General features: G+C 42.1%; 1 protein-coding gene across 1 annotated transcript in view; it reads left to right on the top strand.

Moving 5' to 3' along the window:
* The window catches only part of WDR46 (WD repeat domain 46), a 47,867-nt gene that overhangs the window by 14,480 nt on the left and 13,322 nt on the right, over window positions 1–20,065 (top strand). The window contains exons 5-13 of the mRNA XM_089658949.1: window positions 1,005–1,117; window positions 2,926–3,013; window positions 4,945–5,006; window positions 7,589–7,693; window positions 11,020–11,170; window positions 11,259–11,394; window positions 15,196–15,295; window positions 18,337–18,490; window positions 19,349–19,496. Of these exons, the coding sequence (XP_089515075.1) occupies window positions 1,005–1,117; window positions 2,926–3,013; window positions 4,945–5,006; window positions 7,589–7,693; window positions 11,020–11,170; window positions 11,259–11,394; window positions 15,196–15,295; window positions 18,337–18,490; window positions 19,349–19,496 (1,057 nt within the window). The remainder of the gene's footprint in view (window positions 1–1,004; window positions 1,118–2,925; window positions 3,014–4,944; window positions 5,007–7,588; window positions 7,694–11,019; window positions 11,171–11,258; window positions 11,395–15,195; window positions 15,296–18,336; window positions 18,491–19,348; window positions 19,497–20,065) is intronic.

Here is a 20,065-nt window from a genome sequence, read left to right as displayed (position 1 = left end):
CACTTGGGGATTGACCCCATTCACGTGAATGGGTTATGTTTGGTTGGCATTCCGCCTGCCAAAAGCTACAGGGGATATAATTACTGCCATTGTTACGAAGCAAAGCGTCACGACATGGCATGTGTACACCCCAGGCCACTGTCTCATCAGTTAAAGGAGGTGGCTGTTAAGGGGTGTTAAAAGTGCTTCTCAGCTGCAGGGTTTTCTTACCCCTTAACCACTAGTGTGAACAATCTTTTCCATACCTCACTATAGCCCAATGGCGCTGCAGGGCAGTCGTCCAGTTCTGGGAGGGCTCATGACGTCCTCCCAGAATGCGCTCCCAGCAGCTCGCACCCGGCGCTGTCTGTGATCAGCTGTGTCCTTTGGACACCGTTAATCACATGACATGGTAAAAGGCTGCTGTGATTGGCCCTAACCAGCGGTTAACCGCGTTTAGAAGCGTTTGAGTTTAGAAGCGTTTTTTAACTGTTCCATGTCCAGATGCTGTCCGGAGCCTTTTTTCATCAGAAATGCATGCAAAGCGTTTTCCATGTATTCAAATGGACCCGGTACACCAGCGCAGTCAGTTCCAGGTTTCGCGTGCAGGAAAGAATGGTAGAATGCGCCGCATTATGCTCATGACGGGATCCATAGTGAATACAACCAGAAAAGACCGGTCATCTCAACACATACTGCTCTCTCTGCTTCTGCTCTCTCTGTTTCTCTCAAAATGTCTGAAATAGATAATTTTTTTACTATTTTTCAGTGCATTCTGGGCATTTGGGAAGGTCTCCTGAGGTTATCTTTTCAAAACGCTTCTAAACGTAAATGCGCATAAACGCGGTATACAAACGTGGCTAAACTGACGTTTTTTAACCTACGTTTCCATCATTCAGAAGAGTTTTCCAAACGCCCCCGGTGTACATGAGCCCTAAAAAGAAAAGGGAAAGACTTAAACTTTATCACATCAATTGTATAGACGTGAATACTGTGACACTGACTGTCTGCTATTATTTTATTAGAGAATGGGCAGCATACATCGCTTAAAGGAACATCTGCAATTTGAAGAGAACAAGAAGAAGACTGCGCTGTCCCAGGCCGCCAGACATGACCTATTACTGCCAGAGGAGGCTGGGTAAGAACACTGTGACGGTGACGGCATGTCCCTCAATAGTCATGTATAATATCCCGAGTAAGGGGGAACCAAGGGATCTCTGCAACATTTCACCAACCGAGGAAGTCTCCGTTTTGCTGATTGAGCTGCTTAGGAAAAATTTCCTTGGGAAAAAATTTGAAAGAAATGAACCAATAGTAATAACTAATTTAAAGCACAGTGGCTAAACGGGCAGCACAGTGGCTAAATGGTTAGCACTTCCACCTGGCAGTACCAGGGTTGTTGGTTCGAATCCCAGCCACGGCACCACCTGCCTGGAGTTTTCATGTTCTCCCTGTGCCTGCGTGGGTTTCCTCGGGGTACTTCGGTTTCCTCCCACACTCCAAAGACATGCTGGTAGGTTAATTGGATCCTGTCTAAATTGGCCCTAATATGTGTATGTATGAATGTGAGTTAGGGACCTTAGATTGTACGCCCCTTGAGGGTTAGGGACTGGTGTGTGTGTGTGTGTGTGTGTGTGTGTGTGTGTGTGTGTGTGTGTGTGTGTGTGTAAAGAGCTGCGTAAAATTGACAGCGCTATATAAGTACCTGAAATAAATAAATCTACAGCGTATTAAACCCCAAAACAAAAATTTTATATATTGCAGCATACCAATTCTTTGAAATGATGGCCGCGTTGGTTTTCTTTTTTTAGTTTTTTTTTTCCCCCTTTTAATGTCACCTGGTGATCTGGCCAGTAAGTCTGTTAGTTTTCAACTTCCCTTAACAGACCAAGCTGTCCAGCAAACATGTCAGAGGGTTGAGACAAACCATTTACCACTGACAGGTGCTTACAATGATCAGCTTTTACCCCTGGTTCACAGATCCGCATTCCTGCGGGCCGGGTTTTGCACGGGCATGAGAGCCCATTCATTTGAATGGACTCCCGTGCCCCGGGACACGCAGGGAAGAAGTCCCTGAACTTCTGAATACGCAGCCCGCACGGGAACCTCGGTTCCTAGTACTGTTGCGATTTCCAGTGCGGGCGGCGTGCCATTAGAATTAATGGCACCCGTCCGCGGGTCCACATTCCTCTGTGCAGGTGGTGCGGCTGCACAGATTTTTGTGAAGATCTGCAGTGGCACCACCCGCACAGATGTGAACCTAGCCATAGGCTAGGTTCATACCTATGCAGTTTGCATTTGATCTGTTTCTGCAGTGATTTTGACACATGCATTTTGCAGTTTTATTTTTTGGCCAACTTGTTGCTGGGCAAAATAAAAATGCAAAAACGCATGAAAAATGCACGCAAAACACAGCACTTGCGTTTTATTTTGCGGTTCCATTGAAGTCTATTTGAGTAAAAATGCAAACTGCTGCGGAAAAGAAGTCCCTGACCTTTTACAAAAAACGTACACGCAAAAAATGCATAGATGTGAATGTGATCCATAGGAAATCATGATAAATGGCATGTACTGCGTTCCTGCAAAATGCATAAAAAAACGCACAGGTGTGAACCTGGCCTGATTCATTTTTGTAAAAACATTTTTGTTTTTTATTGATTTATTGGTATTTAAATAGGAATTATTATTAAAAATTGTCGCAATTTTTGGTTTGTCCACTGTGTTTTGTTCCTTTTATGAAAAAACAAGGGGAGTGGTTTTTTTTATTTTTTTTTTTTATTTTGGAAGAACAGGCCCCAGGAATTCTTTCCATAACCCTCAGGAGCCATTTAAAGCCCCCTGCACCCTTAAAATGTCATCTTCCCTGTTGACGTGAATGCATTTGGTCAAAATCTCAGTTTCTGTCCTTTCTAGTCCTAAATACTGTCTTTTTATTACATTGTCCAGGTACCTGGAAGGAGACGAGGGAGAAGATACCAGTACCATAACCCAGCAGGACATAGCGGACGCAGTGGACATTACCAGTGCTTCAAAGGTACAGAAAACAACCCTGGTTCTACGTGCTGAGTTCATATGGTTTTATTTCTTTCACCCTCAATTAAAGGGGCACACAATACAAAAATGCGTACAATTATGTAAATATTGCATAAATAGGTGCTTTATGATATCCAAAAATTTTAAATAAAAAAAGATAGAAATGTCGCGCTGCTAACAAAAGAACGTGATAAATAATCCCAAAAGATGATAAAACATAAATAATAAATACAATTCTTCAAATAATCCAAATGGGTGAAATATCTTCCTGCTGGTGATTGCACCCAAATTGCCAGTGCTGTAAATCTTCAAAATACGTGAATCACCACAGTGAACAAAACCTTCCAGATCTGACGGGCAGGATTTTTGCTCTCCTTTGATTTCTTTGGACGATGCTTTTTATGCTTGGCCTTATCAGTGTCAGAATGCCCGCCGCAGTCCCACAATAAGTCGCTGATCACCACCATTATTAGTGTGTGTGTGTATATATATATATAATTGTGGGAACTTGCTTCAAATGGTAGAGCTTTGTTAAATGCACACAGCAACTCGCTTTCTTTTTTAAGGCCTTTTTAGCCCACTTTTATTTAAAGAAAATGTTCCATAAAGCTTCCCACACAGGGGTATCCACCCTCAAACACATGCAAATAAAAATTCAGCTTCCTGGCTTGTACACAGTTTTATGTCTGTCTCCTACAGACTCTTTCCAAAATATGGCTCTCGCACACAGCTGGCCAATAGCACACAGCTAGTCTGGCTTCCACCTCTCCTTGGTGAAGCCCTCCTGACTCCAAGGCAGAGACCTCCTGTCTGCCAGGGTGGAGCCCTCCTGACTCCGTCTGCCGGGGTGGAGCTCAGAACCCTGGTTAGGCCTCTATGAAAAGGCCTGCACACACTTGTGCAATCAGTGTCCTGGCCATTCCCAAAACCTGGTCCCAGGATTGGAGATTTCATCCCTCCCAAATCGCTTTGAAATCTCCAGGCTCCAGATCCCAAAATGGACCTTACAAACAAATGAGGAAAGTGAAAATCCACTTTCCTCCGTATCAAACACGTACCCCGGAGCCCCTCAACCTGCCTTGTTGAGAATCCTGGGTGAAATAACCTTTCCACATCGTGACAGATCACCACACTGTCACTATCTATCATATATATATATATATATATATATATATATATATATATATATATATATATATATATAAATAAAATGTATGTATACATATATATGTGTACGTGTGTGTGTGTGTATGTATGTATATATATATATATATATATATATATATATATATATATGTATGTATTAAAAATCGCAGCATTTGTAGACGCTATAACTTTCCCATAAACCAATTAATTTACATTTATTGGGATTTTTTTTTTAGCAAAGACATGAAGCAGAATACATTTTGGCCTAAATTTATGCCGAAATTTTATTTTTAAATTTTTTTTTACTGGACATGTTTAATAGCAAAAAGTCAAAAATATATTTTTTTTTCTCAATGTTGTAATTCTTTTTTGTTTATAGAGCAAAAAATAAAAAAAATGCACAGGCAATCAAATACCACTAAAAGAAAGCTACATTTGTGGGGAAAAAAATGGCATAAATTTTATTTGAGTGCAGCATTGCATGACCGCACAATTATTAATTGAAGTAACTCAGCTCCGTATTGCGAAAAATGGCCTGGTCAGGAAGGGGGGTAAATCCTCTGGAGGGCAAGTGGTTAAGGAAAAAAAAATTAAATTCAAATAACTGCAACATAACAAAATTGAAAAAAAGTGATAAAATACTACAGATTAGTAAAAGAATGACACTTTTTTCCACTTCTTTTATTAATCGCTTCCTATAGAAAGGATGGCTTTGGGAAAACACTGACACTGTCCATTTAGCACATGATGAGCTGGTCATAACGGCTATTTATTTATTATTTGCAGCATTTTAACCTCTTCCTCAATCAGTTTGGACCATACAGAATCAACTACTCCAGAAATGGAAGGTGGGTGTGATTTAATGTCATGTCTGTTTTATTGTATTGCCTGGGGGAGTATATCAGAGAACGTTGTCTATAATTTCACTAGAAGAACCTCCAGCTGTAAGGGAGAATGTCACCAGCACACTGAGGATCACCAATATGGGTCCAAAGGTTTTAATGAACGATCACATAGTTAGAGCAAGAAGGCAACGTTTCGGAGTCTCTCAGGACCCCTTCATGGTCACATGCCTGTTGAAGGGGTCCTGCGAGACTCCGAAACGTTGCCTTGCTGTAACTATGTGATCGTTCATTAAAACTTTTGGACCCATATTAGTGATCCTCGGTGTGCTGGTGACATTCTCCCTTGCTGATTCTGTTGGTTCCAGCCGACGGTCGCTGCATCACCCATTTATACACACCGCCATTTTTATTGCAGTAACGTGTGCGTTTGGATTGTGCACTTGCACCTCCAGCTGTATCGCTGTCCCTTTCACCTAGCGAGATGGCAGGCTGAAAGATTTCTGCTGACGAGATGGGAACATTAGAGTGAAATTCCAGCTTAACCCCAACTAGCCCTAAGACTGTCCCCCAACCCCCCCACCCCCAACACCCATGCTGAATAGCCTGTGTAAAAAAAAATGATGTATGTACTTGCCTATTTTCAGCCTGCTTTGATCTGGTCAGGTGATTCAGTGGCCACTGCAGGGGGGAGGAGAGAGCACTCAACAACGGCTGGTAAAACCTGGAACGGTACCGTCACCTATAGGCTCCCATGGCCCATCTGTTTTCAGTGCTCCTTGCTCTCCCCTGCAGCAGCCGCTGACTGACACTGGGTGCCGGATCAAAGGAACGGTCCAGAGCCGGCTGAACATAGGAAAGTTTATGCATCTTTTTTTACACAGGTTAGTTGGTATAGGTGTTAGAAGGGAGAGGGGACATTTTTAGGGTTAGTTAGCTGGAATTTTACTTTAGGGGCCCATTTACATCTGTGCGGTGCGTTATCACTCATTTTGCAGTGCATTAACACTCACTAAGGTGCGTTGCATAGGCAGTGTCTCTTTAAAAAAAAAAAAAAAAAATTTCCGTCTATAGAGTCCTCTGAATACGTATCTCTGGTGGATGGTATATCTGAACTCCGGTGTCTTCAAGCACTTAATCCTCTGAATAAATCCTTACACTTACGTGTGTGTCCACAGTGCCTGGTCCCCCACTGCTCTCAATGGTCCCTCCTGTTAGCCCGTATGTCATCACCGCACCTTGTAGGGATATATGGACTGGCAGATTGAACCACAGTTTGCAGCGGGGACACAGGTACTCCCAGAGGTGCTGAATGCTGAAGATGATGCCGGAGTCCTGACTTGCTGCCGGAGTCCTGACTTGCTGCCGGAGTCCTGACTTGCTGCCGGAGTCCTGACTTGCTGCCGGAGTCCTGACTTGCTGCCCATAGGACAGATAAGCATTCAGAATATTCTTTTGCAGGACTAGTTATTTGTATTCTTTGGGGGAGCAGCAGCGTCACTTTATTGTGTCTGATATACCTAAATTATAAAATAAATCTTCACTAAGAAGGAAGTTGAGGCGCTTCCATTGATGTCTGGCTGTCTGCAGCTTTAGGTACTGTTTCAGTGGCTGGATTAAAAAAATTTTGCAGCCATGTGATGTGAGAACCCTGGATCTTTTATCATACGAGGTGCTATCGAAACGTTTTGAGATTAGTTTTCTAACACACCAACAGATGGCAGCACAAGGCTGCACGCACAGTCACAGGGAACACTGACCTTCATAAGTCTCTTAGATTGTAAGCTCCAAGGACCAGGGCCTTCCTAATCCTCTTGTATTGTTGCTGTATTATCTCCTGTTATATTGTAAAGCGCTGAGCAAATTGTTGGCGGTATATAAATCCTGTATAATAATAATAAGTAAGTGTGCCAAAAGACATCATCCTGTGTACACCGGGAGCTGTGCAACTGGTGCTGTTCTGACCATGTGCATTACCACACCTGCCATTTCATCATCAGCAGAAAGTTAGAACAAAGAGTAAATGTGAAATTCTATGTGAACCCGTACACCCAAGTTTTGTCCCCGTTAGTGATCCTCGACATGAACAAGTGCCGAATGGTTTTGACATTGTTGGAGTTGAGCTGGTTGAAGGTCTTCCTGCTCTCTCTTCGTCTTCCAGTGATGTTGTTCTGCTCTTGACACGCACATGCCACTCAAAACACCTCGAACGACTCTTTGCAGCATTGCCGTAAACTTGTGGAATTATGTCGGACATCTCTGCGACAGATTTGCCCAGTTTCACCCAGAATTTCACACTTGCTCTTTCTTCTAACTTGCTGTCCATGATGAAATGGCAGATGTGAGAGCGTACATGGTCAGAATAGCACCAGTTGCACAGCTTCCAATGCACACAGGAGGATGTCTTTTGGCACGCTGACTTATGTGCTCCCTGTGCGTGCAGCCTTGTGCTGCCATCTGTCGGCATGTTACAAAACTAGTCTCAAAATATTTTGATAACACATTGTATTGAAGCTAGAGGATTAGCATGATAGCCAGAAAATGTATATTTTTATTTGTAACTATCCCACATTATTTGTCTTCATCAGGCACCTCCTCCTGGCCGGTCAGCTTGGTCACATCGCCACTCTAGACTGGCAAACCAAGAAGCTGGGCTGTGAGATGAATGTGATGGAGACGGTCAATGATGTCAGGTTGGTTTCTCTTTTAAAACTGTAAAAAGTGTGTATTGTGTAATTTGGTTGTTTGCTGTAGGGGAAAAGATTCTCACCCAGAGAAAATTCAGCAGATAATGAATAGATCAGTGTTGTGTCCAGGGTGAGAGAAGATTCAGCTAAAAGTCCCATTCTGCTTAACTCCTTCAAAGCATATTTTGAGGGTTCCCAGGCAGAGGTAATCATCATATGGAACTTCTAAAATTTTAAGGCAATTATAACACATTTAAAGATTACATTCTACTAATAAAACACATTTTTTTATTGAATGCATTTGGAATACTGTCTTCTCCCCTTATTATACTAGTGCCCTCTGGCTTCACCTAGGCAGGGGTGTTGTGTGGTTTGCTCTCCCCCTGCCTCTGGGAAACCTACATTACATTCCAGGAATCATTACTTACTACATTCATAAATCCTGTGATATCTTGCCGGATGGCAACAAATTACTTAGTGCCAGATCTCTGCTTGCGCATGTGTAAAATGTGGTGCTCTTCTATTGGGCTGTGGCTACAAGAACCAGGAAGAGGGAGTTGGCTCCCATTGACCAGAGAGATGCAAGAGAAGAGAGCAACACTTGATACTCTGGTTTTGTAAGTACAGTTGGTCAGTAGTGGTGCACCGAAAAGAAAATTCTGATGCCGAATCCGAAACGGAAAATTCAAAATGCACTTGGCCAAAAACCGAAATGCGCAGTTTTTAAAAATGAATATATATATTTACTCTGAAAAATGAATATATATATATGTACTCTAATTAAAAAAACAATATATACCCCAATTTTTTGTAAAATATGAAAGAGGATGTTACGGCGAGTAAATAGATACCCAACATGTCACGCTTTAAAATTGCGCACGCTCGTGAAATGGTTTGAAACTGCGGTACCTAAAAATCTCCATGGGTGATTCTTTAAAAATTTCTACAGGTTAGCAGTGTGAAGTTACAGAGGAGGTCTAGTGTGAGAATTATTGCTCTTGCTTAGACGTTCGTGGCGATACCTCACGTGTGGTTTGAACACCATTTACATATGTGGGCATGGCCTATGTATGCATTCACCTCTACGTGCGAGGACGGGGGCACTTTAAACTTTATTTTTTTTTATTTAATGTTTTTATTTATTTATTTTTTTTATTTTGCACTGTTCCTTTAAAAAAAAATGTAATTGCTTTTATTCTTATCACAAGGAATGCATGCATCCCATGTAATAGAAATAATTAGTGGCAGGTTCTCTTTAAGGAGAAATATGGGGTCAATAAGACCCCACATCTCTCTTCTGCAATGTAAAGCACTGGATCAAAAAAAAAGCATTGATCTAGTGCTTTAAAAAAAAAAAAATGACCAGAACGGGAAGTGACATAGCTCCAGTCCTCCAATGGCATAGAGAGTGGCGGCCATCTTTCCTTCACTCATCTCTATGCCCAGCACTGGGATCCATGGTTTCTCAGGTAAGGCTGAGAAGTACCAATTAGCGGCGGCGAGGGGCGGGGTTTTTTCGACACCTGTATCTGTGTTTTTTTTTTCATTTAAGCCAACGGCCGAATGAGGTGGTTTCGGCCATTGAAGTTTCGGTGCATTGGTCAGCCTAAAAAAAAGCACTAAAGATAAAGCGGAAAAGGACCATTATTTTTATAGCGAGGTGGAAATTGCTCTTTAAAAACATGACAAAATTTACATTGGACAGTGCTCAGGGGTCATGAGTTAAAGTTGAACTCCAAGTAGATATAAAACACCAATTAATGCAGTCATGTAATCAGTGTAAGTAGATATATTTTTTTTAAATGCAGCCAGTGCAAGTTGCTGAAATTGGTATTGAACTCACATTTTTAAAAAAAAATCACTGACAGGTCTGGTTTTTATGAGATTTTGTCAGCTGTAATATACACTGAGCTGCACATGAGCAGTTCAGTGTACATTTATGGCATTCCTCTGTGTTGTAATGCAAGGCTGGACACAAAAACCAAGAGCAAGTCACACACACTGCACAGGTATGATCAACCAGCACTCACACCATAGTCTCTAAGCTTGTGAGAGACACACTACCAAGTGTAAAGCTGACCTGGCACATCATGCAGCATTCACTCGGCACCCCAAGAAATAACAGAATCCAACTGCAGTGTTCTTGCACTGTCAAAACCTCCACTTTTGTTATCACACAACACACAGGAGCAGGGGCGGACCGACCATTTGGAAACTCTGGCACTGCCCGAGGGCCCAGGGTCAGTAGGAGGCCCCATGAGATGCCCCTAGTACCTTTTTTTCATAGGCTTTTTTGAGTTTGGGCAAGGACACAGGGGCCCCATGATCCCCTATTGCCCGGGGGCCCCATGAGTTGTCAGTCCGCCCCTGCACAGGAGAATATATCTGCATAATAACACACACCAATAAGAATGTGAGTATTACAGCATGAAATAAACACGGCTTTTGACATCGGCACATCATAGAAATATTACATCACCAAAGCTACTGGAAGAAGGGAAGGAAAAGACCTCATCAGAACCATAGTGCACAGGAGATCGTGGAGAAGCCTGGAGCACGACCGACTAATGAGTCCATGCAGCTTTGGCAAAAAATCCAGCGTCAGGGCGTCCCCTCACGCACGGCATGGATTCTGATCTCATCGTCTCTAGGCCTCTCTTAAATATCCCACTTCAGTACCTCTGGCCATAATCCACAATTGTTTTGATTTTTAGATGCGGTGTACTACCGCTTTGTTTTTCTTGTGTGTTTTTTCAACAAGGGGTTCCAACTTTGATAGAGAGATATTTATATTTATTATTTATTTATTTTCTCATGTAGGACATCCTCTATGTGTATAAACTAGCTTTTTAAAAGATAGTGCATTGTTTAAGAACTGCACTACTGGTATGTCTAGGGCTGGCTGGGGGACATCCTATGAAGGATCACCACTCTTCTGGGTCAAAAGAGGTTTGTGTAGGAGAGTATTTAAACCTTAGTGTCATGTTGAGCCCCGTGGGACTTCCAGTACATCGACTTGAGGGGTGAGGGGAAATGGGCATCCCATTGAGTCAGGTATGAATTTTAGGGTTCAGGTCCAAAACATTTACAATGGGACAACCCATAGCTGGTGCAACAGAGAAGCTTGTGGTGCAGGACATTTAGGGTGTCTAACATTCTTCTTTAGCATATACAACCCCTTTGTGATGTTGCAGGTGCAGTTGAGGCCAACTATACTTCATTAGTTGGCTGCTTTAAAGGTTGACAAGCTTTTAGGCATTTACTGTTTGCCTTGGTGCTCCCATGTTAGAACCTACCTATCTCACCTTCTGTCTGCTTCCCCCCCCCTGTAGGTGGCTGCACACAAATACTATGTTTGCAGTGGCTCAGCGGAAGTGGCTATACATTTATGACTCGCTAGGGGTGGAGCTTCACTGCATCAAGAAGTTTAATGACGTTTTACGTATGGAATTCCTGCCGTATCACTTCATGCTAGCGACGTGTGTAAGTGTGATCATTGCAAAATTTGTCTTGTCATGTTGCGTGTGCTCCTTGTGTATCTTGTGACGCCCTGAATTGTGCTTCTCTCCAGAGTTCCACCAGTTTCCTGCAGTACTTGGACGTCTCTGTTGGAAAGGAAGTCTCAGCTATTTTTTGTAGGTCTGGAAGACTGGGTGTAATGTGTCAGAACCCGCATAATGCCATCATCCACTTGGGCCATCACAATGGTATGGAAGATGACAATTTCTCATTTGTAGAGTGGGGCTTTGACAGCCAACACATAAATGGCTGCCGCCATAATTTGCAATTCTTTTCCTTATCTTTAGACATCCCTCCACCTTAAAAGTATATAAACAAGGACCTCAAAATTGACTTCTTCAAAATTTCCATTATCATTTATACCCTGCAGACTAAATATTAACTAAAAAAGCTGGTAAAACAAGATTGTGGCTTTTTAATATGCACAATAAACTAGGGCTGAAACAACTAATCGTCATAATCGATTATGAAAATAGTTGTCAGCTATTTTCATAATCGATTAGCTGGTCAACCGTTTAGTAGGCCTGCATACAGAATGCATTATTTGTTTACATATCAGAAAATACAGTGCAGCATACATACAGCTCAGTACACCATCCATATACACTATATTGCCAAATGTATTGGGACCCCCCTCCAAATCATTGGATTCAGGGGTTCCAATCCCCTCCATGGCCACAGGTGTATAAAATCAAGCCCCTAGGCATGCAGACTGCTTCTACAAACATTTGTGGAAGAATGGGCCGCTCTCAGGAGCTCAGTGACTCCAAGCGTGGTCCCGTGATAGGTTGCCATCTGTGCAATAAGTCCATCCGTGACATTTCCTGGCTACTAAATATTCCACGCTCAACTGTTAGTGGGATTGTAACAAAGTAGAGGCAACTGGGAACAACAGCAACTCAGCCACCAAGTGGTAGGCCACGTAAAATGACAGAGCGGGGTCAGCGCATGCTGAAGCGCACAGTGCGCAGAAGTCACCAACTGTCTGCAGAGTCAATAGCTAAAGACCTCCAAACTTGGTGTGGCCTTCAGATTAGCACAACAACAGTGTGTAGAGAGCTTTATGGAATGGGTTTCCCTGGCCGAGCAGCTGCATCCAAGTCTTACATCACCAAGTGCAATGCAAAGTGTCGGATGCAGTGGTGTAAAGCACACCGCCACTGGACTCTAGAGCAGTGGAGACGTGTTCTCTGGAGTGACTCATCATGCTTCTCTGTCTGGAAATCCGATGGACATGTCCGGGTTTGGCGGTTGCCAGGAGAACGGTACTTTCCTGACTGCATTGTGCCAAGTGTAGAGTTTGGTGGAGGGGGGATTATAATGTGGGAGTGTCTTTCAGAGTTTGGGCTTGGCCCCCTAGTTCCAGTGAAGGGAACTCTTAAGGCGTCAGCATACCAAAACATTTTGGACAATTTCATGTTCCCAACTTTGTGGGAAGCATTTGGGGATGGCCCCTTCCTGTTCCAACATAACTGCACACGAGTGCACAAAGCAAGGTCCATAAAGACATGGAGGAACTTGACTGGCCTGACCTCAACCCCATAAAACACCTTTGGGATGAATTAGAGCGGAGACTGTGAGCCAGGCCTCCTCCCCCGACATCAGTGCCTGACCTCACAAATGTGCTTCTGGAAGAATGGTCCAACCTTCCCATAGACACCCTCCTAAACCTTGTGGACGGCCTTCCCAGAAGAGTTGAAGCTGTTATAGCTGCAAAGGGCCGGCCAACTCAATATTGAACCCTACGGACTAAGACTGGGAGGTCATTAAAGTAATGTGTGTGGAAAGGCCGGCCGACCAATACTTTTGGCAATATAGTGTATGTTAGTAAGTGCCTTCGAGCTTGTGTGAGGAACAATGCCTCGTGGGACATGTAGTCCTGGGCAGAAGAGGGAAGTGATTTATAGTGATTCTAAAGGCAGAGGTTTTATTTTACCTTGCTATAGGAACACTCTATACTACACAACCATTGCACAGAGCACCTATGCAAAACAGTATGCAACACATCTCTTTGTAAAAGCAGCACACATTACACATTGTTAAGCACACAGTTAACCCTTTGATTGTTCCTAGATGTTAACCCCTTCCCAATCGTTATTAGTACAGTGACCGTGTATAGTATTATCACTGAACATGACATGAACTGAGATGACAGTGTCAGTGCCCACCGCACTATCGCAGTCCCACTATAAGTCGCTGATCACCACCACTACTAGAAAAATAAATAAATAAAAATTCCACTATATATACACCATAGTTTGTAAACACTATAACTTTCACACAAACCGAACAATATACACTTATTGGGATTTTTTTTTATCAAAGACATGTAGCAGGATACATTTTGGCCTAAGTTTGTGAAGAAATTTGATTTATTATTTTTTTTTTTATTGGAAGTTTTATAGCAGAAATTAATTGGGTTTTTTTCAATATTTTCAGTCTTTTTTTTGTTTAAATAGTAAAAAATTAAAAACCCAGTAGTAATCAAATACCACCAAAAGAAAGTTCTATTTGTTTGGGGAAAAAAATGATATAAATTTCATTTCGGGTACAGCATTGCATGACCGTGCAATTGCAAGTTAAAGTAGCACAGTGCCGAATAGAAAAAATGACTTGGTCATGAAGGGAGTAAAACCTTCCAGAGCTTAAAGCGGAGCTCCACCCAAAAGGGGAAGTTCCGCTTTAAGGACTGCTCCCCCTCTCCCCATTAAGGATTGGCACCTTTGGGGAGCGGGGGAGAATTTGAGAGGTACTCAAATTTTAGAGGTGTCCTCCCTCCCTGTAGTCTTTTGGGACATGTGACAGGTCCCAGAAGACTACAGGACCATTCATGAAGCGCAGCGCTACTCGCACATGCGCATTGGGTACCGGGCTGTGAAGCCGTAAGCTGTCACAGCCGGGTGCCCACACTGAAGATGCCGGCCTCCTGGAATCGAGGACGGCCGGTGAAACGAGCTGCAGGGGACACACCACGGGACTGAGGGACAGGTAAATGGCTGTTTTTTAAAAGTCAGCAGCTACAGTTTTTGTAGCTGCTGACTTTTTTTTTTTTTTGTTTATAGGTCGAGTGGAACTCCGCTTTAAGTGGATAATATTCCAATACAGTTCTGTCTGAAAATCTGCAAAACCGCATTTTAGGTCTTTTACATTTTTTTTTTTCCTTTACATAAAAATGTGATCTCTGAGTCTTATGATATACACCAGATTCAACCTCTAATAGTATATACATTTTTTTATGTCTGCTGTTTTCAGTGTGGATTAGATATTTTCTTCCCCAAACAAATAACTGGTTATTGATATTTACCACTGCATATAGATAGTCAATAATAAATTGTATTTTTTTTAAACTTTACATATTAACTAAATTATACAGCTTTTTTGAGGTTTTTATCCAGTTAGTTGATTAATCGAAACATTAATCGGGCAACTAATCGATTATGAAAATAATTGTTAGTTTCAGCCCCACAGTAAACTATAAAAACAATATAGACCTGTAACAGTAGAAAAAGAATCATAATTGTCAATACCTCCTATTATTACACATGCTGTTCTGTGCTGGGTTCAGTGGTTCCACACAAAGCATTCTCAGCAGCAGTGAGATGATCTATCAGTAAGTGGATTAGGCAGAGTGGAAGGTGGGGGGGGGGGGGGAGGGTGGCAGTTGCCGGCCGGCATCCTTTCGGTTGTTGCTCTGGCACACAACACAGATGGCTTGCTTACATCAAACCGGCACTCTCCTACCCTGCTGATGTCACATTCTGGCTGCAAATCGAATGCATTTCGGTTATCGACGATCTTTATCTTCCTTGATCTTACTTTAGTCTTTCCCTAACTTATCATGCTTTGATTTTACCCCTTTCTTTGATACTATTCTCAGATTACTATATATTGTTTATTACATTTCCTTTGATATGCAAGTTTTGCTTTGCTCACCCTTTGCTTATGTTTGCCCTGTTTATGGATGTAATTCTATTGTCTCCCACTTCTAGGCACCGTCTCCCTCTGGAGCCCATCTGTAAGGGAGCCTCTGGTGAAGATGTTGTGCCACCGTGGAGCGGTCCGATCGGTGAGCGTGGATAAGACAGGAATGTAGGTGTATGAAGGCTTCTTTCCCATTAAAGCAGATCTATAGGCAAAACTTTTTTTTTCATTTTGGATAGAGTAAGGGAGGGTTATAACCTGTCAGATTTTTTTTTCGCTGTGCCCCTGTTTTGGAGTAGGTCACCTACAGACCATTTACCGTGATCTACCAGTGAACCAAATTAATATGAGAATTACGTGCACGTGGAAGCAAGACACTGACACTGTTGCAGTTTGCCAACTTCCTAAAACTCTGTTTTATTGAGGAACGAACAGTATCATTTATAGGGCTTATGACGCAGGCAAAGCATATACATTGATTGGGTGAAAAGTCCACTGGGTTTCTGCGTGTTCTTCCATCCGTGTTGATATCTTCCAATCATTGTCCCCAAAAAGACTCATTCCCTTTTTATGGGGGTTGTTTACATTAAAAGATACTTTTCTCCTAATGAGTCACCTAGGGTGAGACTCCGGATGAAGGCGCCATCTTAATTATCATCATTGTTCTGTCAACCTATATCTGATTGTTTACTTAAGAGAGTAAGGAATTTAAAGAGCAAGAAGCAGAAAGTAGCAAGACTATAAAATTGTCATTTTACTGATCATCTAATAGAACGTGGACTGTCTATCACAATCTACTACACCCCATTACGGAGATTACCCTTCACTTCCTGTTCCATCGCCAGACAGGAAGTGAGAGGGAATCCCTGAAAACTAGGGAATTCCGTTGGGACCCCCAGGTCACCAGAATCAGTGTCCCCATTGAAAGATTTCCCCTCTATTACTTTTCTGGGGACATCTCAAAATTTGGGATTCTCTTTCACTTTCAGTGATAATGGTAAACAAATAGAGAGGAGGAATCTCCATAACGGGGGCACAGACTGCAGGAAAAACTGACAAGTATTCTAATCCTTCACCATTCTGTAGACACGACAGAAGTAAGTGGGAATCTCTTTTAAAGTGAGGAATCCCCCCCCCCCTCCCTTAGTTGTCACAGCAACATGTGCCTCCATTGGAAGTCTTATCCTTTATTTCTGTTCCAGTGTGTAATGCCTATGAAATGTGTTGGCCTTGGACCCTTTGTTTCTTGGGTAATTTTTACAATAAAGCATTGTTTCCCAAATGCCAGGAGCATGAGAGGTGGCTGATGTCATTTCTGTAAGCCAAAGGAACAGTCACAAGATATTCTGCTGAGAGCAAGATAAAAACTTGTTTATGGAATGGAACGTGTTTATGACATCTAATAACTTCACATTAGGAGATAAGAACCTGTTTAAAGACGTCTACTTGCTTGAGAAGTTAGAAATCTTTAAGTTTAGGGTAGATGAGAAGTTTTACCATTTCCCTCCCGGCCTATGGCCGAATGGCGGCCGGCAAAAACCCTCACCTTTCCGGGTGAACACCATATGGCGTCCTTTCGGGCATGCGCAGTTTGAGCGCCTGCAGAGCCGCGCAGCGGCGCAATCTGTCACCGGCCATGTACCTCGAACACGACCGATGACAGATCTGAGTACCGGCCCCGTTGACGGTACCATATGACCTGCTGTGACCAATCTCAGCAGGTCACATGACAGTTGTATACAATAGATGGCTTCATTCATTCATTTAAAACCCTCAATGAATCGATGTCATTCAGGTAAATGCTTGCTTATAGCAAAGTAATTTTCTGCTATAAGCAAATTGTGTAAAAAAAAAAAAAAAAACCCTGTTCACTTCCCCAAAGTAGTACAATGTTACTATGGTAACATTGTACTACTCTGGTCATAGTGAAATATGAAAAAAAAAATCTTAAAAGAAAAAAAAACATAAAAAATTAGAAATAATAAAAAAATTAAAGAAAAATTATATATGTATTTTTTTCATACTGTCACCAGTCAGTGTCCCTGATCACCGCCATGCCAGTTATATGATGACGCTCTACTGCACTGGTGACCGTATGTAAAAAAAAATAGTGAAAATTATTTTTTAATTTTTTAATTTTCAAAAAAATTATGACAAAAAAAATACTTCAATAAACTCGCCATGCCTCCTATGAAGTACGTCGGACTGTCTACTTTACAAAAAGGGGTCATTTGGGGGATATCTGTACTGTTCTAACATTCTTGGACCTCAAGATATTAGATTGGCTGTCAGTACTTCAGGATTGATCAATTTTCAGATCTATCCCATAGTTTGTGAACTCTATAACTTTCCTACAAACTAAATAATACATCCTAATTTGGGTTATTTTCACCAAAGACATGTAGCAGAATACATCTTGGCCTAAATTTATGAACAATTATTTATTTGCAAACTTTTATAACAGAAACAAAGAAAAACGTGTGGGTTTTTTTCAAAATTTTCTGTCTTTTTTTGTTAAATTAGCAAAAAATAAAAACCCCAGTGGTGATTAAATACCACCAAAAGAAAGCTCTAGTTGTGTGAAGAAAATTATAAAATTTTAGTTTGGGTACAATGTTGTATGACCGCGCAATTGTCATTCAAAGTGTGAGAGCGCTGAAACCTGAAAACTGGCCTGGGCAGGAAGGGGGTAAAAGTGCCCGGTATGGAAGAGGTTAAGATAGATAAGAAGCAAAAGTGTGACTTTTCAGATAACGAATATGGTGGCTCAGCATGACTTTGTTATCCCCGCGGGACCTTTCTGCTAGCTCCTCCTGTGGTGGGTGTGGTGCCTGCCCATTATTGGAAAGCTTCCAGAAAAATGGTTTAAAAGCCGGAAGTCCAAGCGAGATCGATTAGTGGAAGCCCCCTAGTTGCTAGGGGACACTGATGCTGATATTTTTGCCAAGGCTATATGGGCTCATCGATTGGTCAGGCTTACGGCTTCCCCGTGACCCCTAGGCAGTTTGGTTCCGATGGGATCTGTTCCTTCCAGCATAGCTTTGGTAATGTATTCTATGCTGTGATGCTGTCAAATGATGTGTCTACTTCATGCTATAATGCTCACATTATTATTGGTGTGTGTTTGACTCATCTGGTTCTTAGTTTAAGTCCCAGTGCCGATGGTCAGCAGGACAAATTGAAAGATCCATCTAATTCTTCTTCTGCAGGTACATGGCTACTTCTGGTTTAGACAGGAAACTAACGATCTTTGACCTTCGAACTTACAAGCCTCTGACATCCTTCGGCATACCCTTGGGGGCAGGGAATCTATGCCACAGCCAGAGGGGTCTGCTGGCCGCATCAACTGGCAATGTTGTACAGGTAGTATAAGTTATTTATTATAACTCACATTATTGTGGTTCAGAATAAAGAGTAGAGCAAACTACAGCTCTGCTGTCTGCACTGCTTTATTGACCAAACCTGTGTATCTCAACACTTGCTTGGATTTGGCCTACTGGTTCTCGCTTTGTCCTCCCACCATGCAGCGTTGGATGGAAAAAGGTTCATGTCATTCTACCTCTAGAGGAAACAACCTCTCCGCCAAGCTGGTGCCCCCAGAAGAATGGATAATAGAACGATCCTACTCCTGGATCGACCTCAATAGTAGTGGACAGGATGCATAGTTATTCCCATTTGACACATATAGGTAACATTTGGGTTGATTACTGAAAATATACTGTGCACTTCAAGGGCATTTGCTCCAGAGCTTAGTAAATGAGGTAAAGCTTCATTTTGCAAAAAAATACCCAATCGCATGCAAGAAAAAAAAAAAAAGCAGCATTTTTGTTTGCCCATGATTGGATGATGGAAGTCAGCAGAGCTTCTCCTCGTTTTCCTAAGCTCTGTAGCAACTGCACTTGCAAAGTGCACAGTCTGCTTTTAGTAAATCAACCCCATTGTCTAGTAAGATGTATTTCCAGACAATCGGTGTATGTATAAGATGGCTAAAGACCACATTTCTTGTTGATATTTCTAATATGTAAAATTAATTGCTGCTTTGTAAATCATGGGCTACATTGGTTGCTGTCTTATTTTTATTTGTTTATTCCTCCCCTTTCTTTTTATTTTTTGTTTTGAAAAAAGAAAACTCTAATAAATCTTTTGTAATAAAAACCCTATCTGATGAAAAAAACCTGTGTGTCTTCAGAGTTACAGACATGTAATCTGCTCTCTATTTAGGTATATAAGGACACTCACATTACTGAGCCCAAAACTCCATACATGTGTCTTTCCTTGAAAGCACCAATCCATGGGCTCCAGTTCTGTCCCTATGAGGATGTCCTGGGAATCGGTCATGGTGGAGGCTTCACCAGTATGATTATACCAGGTCAGTGACATCTGCTGCTGTATTGTGCAAAAAGAATTCCATGTTTGGATATTTTATAAATCGTTACATTGCTTCAGCCTGAGCCAGTTACCATGCATATACCATATGCGGACGATGCCCCTGGAAGATGGAAATCGGTAGACACCGCGTCTCCAGTGCTATCCGCTTGCTTCTGGGTTCCCATGGTAAGCAGCTACCCTGTTGCGTGGTGAACACAGGAGGTCGCCCTTCAGAATGAATGCAAAGTGTTCTCTGATAGAATGAGGTGAAAAGATGGGGTGGTGATGTCACACTCTCCACATCCTACAATCAGAGACTGCTTTGAATTTATTTTGAAAATGCAAAGCATTCCATGAATGGCACCCATGTCGAGCAGCCGACCTCCTATGTTCAGGATGCAGAATGGCAGTTGCTTGGTATAGGACCCTGAAGCAAGTGGAGATCTCTGGGGTAGTGGTGTCTACTTCAGGGAATTTCAGCTTCAAGGGGCATTAGCAAGGTTACATAGTTTGTCTGACTGAAAAAAGACAAAAGTCCATCCAGTTCAACCATTAAAAAAAAAAAAAAAA

The sequence above is a fragment of the Staurois parvus genome, unplaced genomic scaffold, assembly GCF_062004578.1.
Source record: "Staurois parvus isolate SC_StPar_1 unplaced genomic scaffold, SC_StPar_1.0 ptg001113l, whole genome shotgun sequence".
Classification (NCBI taxonomy): Eukaryota; Metazoa; Chordata; class Amphibia; order Anura; family Ranidae; genus Staurois; species Staurois parvus.
The sequence above is the reverse complement of the archived record's forward strand: the minus strand, read 5'-3'. Positions and strand labels throughout refer to the sequence as shown.